The following is a 9,555-nucleotide window of genomic DNA, read 5'->3' as shown; positions in this document are numbered from 1 at the left end:
TGTGTATACGATGCTGCACACACAACCTTCATAACTTACCCAGTTAATGTTGAATTTCTAATAACATATTTTGTTAATGTAAATCGTTTGTCAGGCTTTTGTTGATGATTGTCAGATTAAAATCGACACTTGTCGGAAATTAGTAAATTGGAAAAATAAAAAATGAAGGTGGAGATTGTCTGAAAAAACACTACTAGGACTCAAAGAACTTAACTAACTGCCTAACGTCAGGTTCCAAATGTTCAGCACAGATGAGATGTAGCATTGACAACATACAACAGAGTTACAGCAGAGGCTACGCGGGTTACGCGTCACTCGTACAGTAAACTCGTCAGTTGTCACTTATTCCATCATATGGGAATAGAAAGTACAAAAAATACTCAGTGACAATTAGAGAATTGAGTAATAAATGGCGGGTCATAATTATATCAGTGACCCGAAAAATCCATTTTTCTCGTTGGAAGACGACGTGGATGACGAGACTTTTCTCGGTAGTGCTCCACCGAGGACATCCGCCCCCTCGTCGTATTATTCCAGCAATCATTACAGCAATTATGACGATGAGATCGAACGTCAACACCAGCAAATAATTGAACGCAGAAAAGCTATTGAGGAAAGAACTATTCAATCATCCGAAAGATCCATATCGCTTCTGAGAGATTCTGAACAAATTGGTGCAGCAACAGCTGAGGTATATTCCTTAAAATTTATTTTTCGTGCCTCATCAAACATTGGTATTTCAATTTTTTGTTCACGATTAACCCGAAATAAACTCTAGAACGCACAGTACATGATTTTTTCATTTGGACATTGCACACTTGAAAAAAATTTGTAAAGATATTGCATTACTGTTTTTGTTACAGTTAAATCAATCGAATCCAATGGGATTTTCTTTCTTTATAGGCAAACAAGAGTGTTTTGTCAATATGCTTCCATATTCCCACTTGCTTCTGCACAAATATTCTATATTTAAGATTTTGTCCATGTATATTTGTGCTTGCTTTTTGTCTAGTCAAATTCCGCTATACTCTTTCCATCGTCTTAACCTTTGACCATTCACTTACTGAACAAAATTTTTATGTTTCCAGCCATGATTCATATGTAATACATTACATTTTATTGTCTATACATATTTAGTTCGTTTTCCTTTGCACATAATTTATAAAAAAAAATGACTCAAAGATGCTTGCAGAGTTCTTTTTCATCTGATCAATTTGTACCCATGAAATTCTGTTTAATTAACTGAACAAACTTTTTGGATTCCCACTATTATTATTATCTTTTCATTATCAACATTCCTGCATTTGGTACTGACAAAAATTGTTCCTGGTTCAATGATTTGGTAGATGAAACAATGCATAACCAATCTATTATCCAACAAACCCAAACAAAACAAACAATTATCCATCAAAGTACTGTCCCCATACAACGCTGCTCCATTTGTGCCATTGTTGATAACATGCCCTGGCCATATTTTAAATCCTAACCATATAACTACCAAGTAGTGAATTTTCATAGTATGAATTGGTTATTAAATATTGATGATTTTATATTTATAACAGCTTTTCAAAATTCATGAGCAATTGTTTGGATTTTCAGGAACTTATAAGACAGCGAGAACAATTGGAAAGGACTGAGAAACGTTTGGACGACATAAACAGCACATTGCGTTTCAGCCAAAAACATATACAAGGTATAAAAAGTGTATTTGGTAGCTTGAAAAATTATCTAAGTGGCAAATCGATTGATGTGCCAAGTTCGTCATCGAGCATTGCCAACAAAATACCACAATCTGAAAGTGCCGAATCGATCAGCGGTCTTTCAAGTACGATAGAACAAACGAGGAACAATTTAGCATTGAATCATCCGTCTCTGGAGCGTAGAGGTTTGTTGGGTGAGGAAGATGAGCAGACATCGACAAAACCCGACGTTGGCGCAGCCTTAGAACGAAATTTGGACGAAATGAGTGGATCACTCGCTCGTCTCAAGGGTTTGGCTATCGGCTTGTCCGAGGAAATTGATTCTCAACACGATCTCATTGAGAATGTGATGGATAAGACGGAAAGAGCTGATATTATGCTACAGAGGCAAAACAAAGACATTTCTCACCTTCTCAAAAAATAAATTTATCGCTGCAAAAGCACGAGGTAAAGTCTTTTAAAAAAAGTGTATAAACAACGTTATTCTCGTCGTGACGAGGGAGTCGAAAAATGAGCGACCATTTCATCGGAGCCTCGATCAACTTGGCAATCGAAGCCGATACCGATAACGAATTTATATATCGTGAAAATATTACATAAAATAACAATCTCGATAGATCCACTTATTATTGAAGCAAAAAAACCGTGCTGATATCTTCTTAATGACGATTTTACAAAGATTTATTATTTTGTCCGTTTACTCGTTGAATGCAATGGATATTATGATCAGTGCAACGTGATGCGATCACGCCGTCTGTAAAAAAACTTTAAAAATAAATTATTTAAGCTCGACGTCTTTTGAAGGACTGCTGCATCTCGTCTTTTTACAGTCCCACATTCACAATTGACGAATGTCAAAGTTTCTTACATCGATTTTAGAAAACAGTAGTTTTTTTCTCACTACTTTCAGCTCAAACGTCTTATGCGTAAATTTAAAAAAATATAACGGTTTTTCTAAGATTTTTTAAATATCGATAAATTTTCATGAAAAACTGATTCGTTTTATAAAAAAATACGGGTTTATTTTGTTGCAACGTAATTTTTTAGTATGTGTACATTCCGGTGACCCAATGTTCCCTTGTTTATAGATTTATATACTGTTGTCGAGAGCGATGCTCCTCAAATGCGACTGCCAAATATAAGATCTATATATTATAATTATACTGTATCGTTATTGCGAATAAATTTAAGGAGCAAGTTAATTTTAATTATGCAGAAATAAAAATCACACATTCTCATTATTCATACGTTCAATCGCTATTTTTATTGCTCATCGTTCAATATCGTCGCACTCGAGTGAAAATTTGTTGAAGACAAATCATTCTGCCAGGTCAGAGAGTTTTGGTACTATCAATCGGCGTCCACTTCTGCATCAGCTAAAAGAAACAGAGATTCATTCATCATCTAAACGTCACATCTTTTCTAGCACACTATTAGTTTCACGTTGAGTGAGTTTATTCTTTAGAATTTTATATCGAACCGTTATTTCATTATGATTCTACTGTAAAATTTAATTTTATCATAATTTCTTGAATATTTTTTATTCCCAACAGTTTTTCACTTTAATTTTTTTTTTTCAAGCAAATGAAACATTTCTTCCATGTCCATTATTACGGATTGGAAGATTGAGGCGGCTGTAAAAACGATTTTATGAAAAAAAAATGGATTACTTTTTTCGGGAGCATCCGTGGAAGTTTCCGGGGGCGCAGTAGGACGTCCGCCACGACGTCTGTGTCCGCCACCACCTCTGCATCCCCCGCCGCCGTCGCCGTGATGCAAAGAATTTTCTGTTTCCATGTGAAGACCTTCGGATACAGCGGCCTAATAAAATGACGATGAAATCACTGAATTCGGGAGCTCTTTCCCAAAATGTATCATCGAAAAATCTTAGAAAATAAGTAACTCTACCAAAATCGTGATTAAGAGAAAAACGAGTATTACAACGTTGAAGTATCTCATGTTTTACGGTAAAGAGCAACGTGCACTGCGCCGCACTCTCGAAACGGTACATGCTTATGTACCTGGACGACTGGCATTGTTCTTCGTTTATCTGTGATCAAAATTTCCTCGACGTTTCCGCTATTTATCCTGATTACATTCGACTCTATTGCTTTTTTTTTGTACCGAGGGTTTGAGAGGAAAAATAATGGAAAAATGTTTGTCTCAGGAATTGAATATTTTGCAGAAAAACTTATCGATTGTTTTTTTTTCAGTGCTGGATCTTCATTATTCAAAAATTCGATCCGCAACCGGAAGTTTTCGAAATTCTCTGTTCGGAGAATAGCAAAGCCCTCTGAGAACGTAAAACGTCGATCTCGATTTGGATTATATCACAAAGGTTCTGTGTCGCATCGGAGGAAATATCGTCAAGTTGATCATTCTGCGTCCACATTCCCGGGAAAAATAGGAACGAGCGGCCGCGTGGACGAGAATTACACAATTTTATTCATTTCGTTACCCGAGGCGGAAGTGCATTGCTTGAGTTTTTTCATCGCTTTTGATGAATCCATTACCAGAAGAATTCCGATGGGTCCGCGAGTGTTGCGAACTTTACCATTGAGACGAGCAGGATTCATCTCGCCGTTTCGCTCGGTCAGCCAACGGAAGATCTCATCGTAACCGATTGTGGTGTTCAAGCTAAATGCGATATTTTGATTACCGACGTCGAGACTTTCAACCACTGCTGGCTACCCACAGCGCGGCGGCGATCTCCGTCCTGAGCAGTGATTCTTACGACAGAGCTAGCCCAAAAAAATTCAAAATTCAAACGATTCAACCTTCCTCGAGTACCGGCGAAGCAATAGAAATTCTTGCACATTCAGAGACGAGATTCGTTGTGGCAAAACGTGCAGCGAAACATAATTGAACCGCAAATAGGATCTTTGTCCACGAAATTACATGAAATTTACGGTGAGAATCAATTCTCGTGACGTTTTCACACATTTCTTTTTTTTACTACCTCCGATTTCAATATGACGAAATATGTCATAGAGAATTTACGTATTAGATGAGACCAAATTTTTTTACAAAATTTTGCACGATTATTGACACGCTGATAAATCATGATATTTCGTACATATTTTTCCAACTCTCTTTTGACGTAAGTTGATGAGTTTTTAAGGATTTGGAGGGTGCTAGAGGAGGCTGCGCCAAGGGATTTTACACCTTTGGCTCTTGCACGTTTATCGTTTCCTTAAAAGTTTTTTTGTTCCTTGTTTCTGAATTTTTGACATTTTATCCAGAGATTGCCCCAATTTCGAGGTTGGGGAAATTGTATTCGGTAGACAGGAAAGAAGTTTGATGTACAGTAGAAAGTGTTTATTGTGCATCACGCCACCAGACTACAATGGTTTACAACGAAAAAGAAGAAAATCCTACCGAAGAACGCTTGGAAACTTCAATGAAATTGGACATTCGAAAGAACGCTTTTTCTCGGACAAATAAATTTGAACTAATCGATTTCCAGCTTTTTGAAACTTCCTTCAACACCGAAGAGATCGGTTGCAGTTTTGCCTTTGCCAGGACGCAGACTTTCGTCCACTCTCATAGTAGCTTCCTCCTCTTGGAACCAAGACCTGTTGGCCTCCAGCCATTTGACGTTTTTCGCTCCTAACTCTGCCAAGGGTCCGGCTTTACCTCCCTTCTCATTTGGCAATATTTCCAATGGTATGAACTTCATCAGAGACTCATTTGACGAATGAATGTGTAACTGTGGGCCAAAAAGTAAGAATTTATTCGTTTCATATAAAAAATACAATAAAATCCGTTTGAAAAAACGTCCGTTTCCGATATTTTTCTCGGAAGCATTTCGAATACCGTGTCGATTTAAAAAACCCGGTTTCTCTGCTTCTCGTGACCGCCAATTTCCGTTCGAATGATGCTTCCCAGAAAAAAATACATTTTTCCACAATCTTTTATGAATCAATCATTTTTTTTCTTATTTATTAAATAATTCATTATTTTGCTTCCTCACAGCAGGAAGCTATGTGATGATGAAAATTTTTTTTTAGTTTTTTTGACAGTTTTCAATGTCAATGTGCTCAAAATGTCCCAAAACATCGAAATCGAAAAATCATATCTAGAAAAAATGTCCGGATGTGTGTGTGTATGTTCGTGTTATGCCACTGCAAAATTAAAACGCTTACAACTCGGAAGCGGTTTGAAATACAGGGCTACCTTTTTGCACAGATGTTAATCTATACAAGCTCTTCGTTCTCTGATAATTTTGTCAGAATTTGTAAAAAATTACGAATCCTACGACGTTTTGAAATTTTCATAAAAAGGGTATCGACGCTCTAACTTTCGAAAATTTTAAGATTTATTAATAATTTTTTTTTTATAAAAAGACTATCATAATAGGAAGGTCGGTATTGAATTTGGGGAATATCGGTTGAGCGGTTTAAATTTTATGATTTTTTGAATTTTACGAGAATATAAGTTTTTCAAAAAATTCTCTAACCGCTTCAATTTTTGGAAATTTTTTAAGATATTGTGTGTAAGTCTGTACTTCCTCTATACTTTCCAGCAAAGCTGTCGGAATTATTTAATTTCAATGTAAACAGAAGAACGATGAAAATTGAAAGTTGCAAACTGTTTTTTCTGATGGCTCGTCATTTAGTTTTTTTAAATGAATTTAAACGAAGAGATAAATTGAAGTTCGTAAAAGAAGGTAGAGAAAATACATTATTTCCTTGTATACAGAGAAAAAAGCTGGCAATAAAAATTTGCAAATTGTTTCCTCAAGATGCTTAAAATGCATGATGCTCAAAGCTTCCTCTATGAGGAAGCCAAAATGAAAAATATAGCACCTCGTAGAGTAAGCACCGTGCATCTTGACCATTTTGAGGAAGCAATTTGCAAATTTGAATATTCAGCATTTTTTCATTACGATCGTATATTAAATTATTAATAATTAAGGTTTGACGAAGCTTTTGATCGAAATATTGTACCATGTCCATAAGCTCCTTTTTCATGAACGGTTTCATCATGCCCAATATGATTTCCATGACAGGTACGCTGTTCATGAAGTGCAGGCCCTTCAGTCTCACCGGAAGACCTTCCTGGAGATAGTAGAGAAATTTTTTCAAGCCCATGGGGCTCAAACGTCCAGCGTGGCCGAACACAATGCCCTCGAGATCAACAAGAATGACGTGGCCTTTGGCGGTTCCCTCGGTGTGCAGCCAGAGGTCGAGTACCATGTTGAAAAATTTCGTGCAGTCGTTATAGACGTAATGAGACGGTTCGCAGTCGACCAGCTTTCCGTATATCACTTTGTAACCTTCGTGCGTCGTTTTTTCCAGAGGCATGTAAACCCTGGTCGAAATATAGCAAACTCATACTTTACACGCGAATTTAAAAGGGGACCGAGTGGATGAAATTTATTTCTCGTGTCTGCCGATTCGTTTGAATTTTATGAAAACATAAAAAAAAAGTGAAAAAATATGAGGGGCCACCTGGTCGTGGTGACAAATTCCATTGAACTTTTTTCGATTCATTTGATCGATTGAGGATGACGATGCGTTTTTAGAAATCGAAGGATTTAACTGGCGGTTGAACGATAATTATTTCATTCGGGAATTCAAATGTGAATCGATGCGTCGATCGGCGAAAAGTCGAGCTTTCCCGAGACTCGAGAAATCAGTAACTCTGCGAATTTACGAATTTTCACCGCATTTCAACGTGCCGTCCAATTTACAAAGGGTTTCAATTTCACTCACGCTGTTTTGAAAGCATCCCGAAGCTCCTTCGGACCCAGAGGATCCAGATTGGCGAAAAATTCGGGGACGTGAGTCCTGACCGTGTAATACGTGTCTATCGTAGACTTCGTTGGCTCGATTCGGTAGTAATTGCTGTGCAAAAAAAGGGCGAGCTTGGTGTCGGGTATCTTCGGTAAGTGGGGTTGTTTCGAACACCATTCTCGCAACATTCGGATGTCGGATTCCTTCAGTTCAGCATTTTTTTTAAACTCTTCTTCCAGAGTTATCGCTGGAGAGAGCGCCATGATGTTTTGGGGGGTTGTGATGATTCTGAAGAAAACGTTCAGGTCGTCATAATTTTCCAATTTTTTTCGCTACTTTAGAATTTCGTGTTTTGACATTTTTCAAAAAAATTTTTTTCCTTTATTTTTAGGTTAAAAATACATATTTTTAGGTTAAAAATACATATTTTGGGGTTAAAAATATCCGGTTACTCTCGCGCTGCTCAAGTACGAGCCGAAATGGAAAAAAAATTTCACGCCCCAAAGTATTCATGGGTCGCGGTAGAGCCCGTAAAATCGAACGCGGGTTCAAGCTCTCGCCGTTTATTATTCCACACTTTCTTCTGTAGCTCACTCCCTACAATGCTCAATCATTGAAAAGAATCAACAATTGGAACATTCGTCTTCGTCTCGCTCACAGAATACTGTTGGATCATCGCGCAGTTGTTTAATGAATTCTTTCAAACGAAGGACAATTTTAACGAACGGTTATATTCCAAGTGTGTCCATGTAATGCTCAATTGCTTCATGAATGATGAGTCGCATGAAAGCGTCATTTGAACGGCCAAACTCTGATGATTAAATTTGTAACTCAATCATATGTTAATGAACGTTTCGAAAGATATAATAACGAATTTAGCAAAGTTCAGCGAACGTGAAAACTGCGGTGATTCGAATTTTAACAATCAGCTGAACTTTTGAAATCGATATGTTTTCGATGCACTGCAATAAACACTTTTTTGGGCATCATTTTAAAAAAATATCCAGGCAAACGTGCGACCGTATTCCACGTGAAAAATAATCCATCCGCAGAATAGTTGTGAGATGAATTTTGCAACGAAATACTGAACGTCAATATGAAAATGTCAAAATCGTCTCAAATGCAATTTATTAGTAGTTTTTTTCGTCTAGAACACGTGAAAATTGCAATTCTTAGCGTCATTTTGATCGTCACAACTATGAAATTGCTGAGCGTAACGCTCGGCAGAAATGTGAAAAGGGAGAAAAATTTGAATAAATTATGAATACGCGACGATTCTGTGAGCGCGATACACACTCGTCCTGGATAACCGGCAAATCGAACGTTTATTGAAAATTATATTCCGATGAACGTACAAGCTTTTCTCCTCACTGTCAGCTGGGAATAACTCCTGTGCGTGATAAGTCGGTTCTAAAAACAATTACCGTGGCTTCCGCACGGTCGAACGGTGCAGAAAATACTGAGAGCTGAGAGATCGTGTCGATTGAAGTTAAGAGTGCGGTCGCAGGGCCAGAACGAACATGCACCCGCTTGAGAGTTTAGCGTGACCGAAGGACTGTGACTTTGCAATGAAATTGACGTTTAATTGTATGTCGAACCCGGCTACTAACATAATGTAACAATGTCACTGTGATCGAAAGAAAAAAAAGAGACAAACTTCTCCTTCAAAGATGAATATTTTTCCACATTTATCTAGTTATATTTTTTTCTTATTTGCGGTGTTAAAAAAAATGTCAGGAAAATATTTCGATGTTCGATTCGTTGCGAAAAATCGTGAGATTCGTCAGTAACAATCTACAGGATCGAAGCTCGTATGCTTAAAAACGACGATATTCTGTTTTTTTTTTTAAATACAAATCACTTCGTGTTTTCATTTATGGCAAAAACCATATCCATGACGTGGGACTTTTTCTATGCGCCAAACCGATAATCATGTCTTATTATTACGTTACAAGTAACAATTAGCGCCACCACAACAGCGTGGTGCAAAATCAAAATGACAAAGCATCTGTTTGTGCCAAGTGTGCGTAAGAAAAAAGTTGTGCTACTTTTCCATACATTTCTGAGTGATGCGGCTCGAATACCGTGATCACGAATAATGTCGGAGCTGTTTTTTA

General features: G+C 37.4%; 2 protein-coding genes across 3 annotated transcripts; one reads left to right on the top strand and one right to left on the bottom strand.

Annotated features, from left to right (window-relative positions):
- The first annotated feature begins 118 nt into the window (after positions 1 to 118).
- Snap29 (Synaptosomal-associated protein 29kDa) lies at positions 119 to 2,492 on the top strand. The gene is made up of 2 exons (XM_043410978.1): positions 119 to 691; positions 1,600 to 2,492. The coding sequence occupies exons 1-2, from the start codon at positions 410 to 412 to the stop codon at positions 2,122 to 2,124; spliced, it is 807 nt and encodes a 268-aa protein (XP_043266913.1). The 5' UTR covers positions 119 to 409; the 3' UTR covers positions 2,125 to 2,492.
- A 2,511-nt stretch (positions 2,493 to 5,003) lies between these two features.
- On the bottom strand, positions 5,004 to 8,997 carry LOC122405903 (alpha-tocopherol transfer protein-like). Of its 2 annotated transcripts, none has more exons than XM_043410975.1 (4): positions 8,863 to 8,997; positions 7,418 to 7,726; positions 6,650 to 7,013; positions 5,004 to 5,409 (listed from the first exon to the last, which is right to left on the bottom strand). In XM_043410975.1, exons 2-4 carry the CDS (start codon positions 7,699 to 7,701, stop codon positions 5,152 to 5,154), a joined length of 906 nt encoding a protein of 301 aa, XP_043266910.1. In that variant the 5' UTR covers positions 7,702 to 7,726; positions 8,863 to 8,997; the 3' UTR covers positions 5,004 to 5,151. The 2 variants fall into 2 exon arrangements, with proteins under 2 accessions (XP_043266910.1, XP_043266909.1); XM_043410974.1 differs by having other exon boundaries at positions 8,794 to 8,951.
- Positions 8,998 to 9,555: the final 558 nt, after the last annotated feature.

The sequence above is a fragment of the Venturia canescens genome, chromosome 2 (assembly GCF_019457755.1).
Source record: "Venturia canescens isolate UGA chromosome 2, ASM1945775v1, whole genome shotgun sequence".
In the NCBI taxonomy this organism is placed as follows: Eukaryota; Metazoa; Arthropoda; class Insecta; order Hymenoptera; family Ichneumonidae; genus Venturia; species Venturia canescens.
Note: the sequence above shows the minus strand (reverse complement) of the source record. Positions and strands in the feature narration are given on the sequence as shown.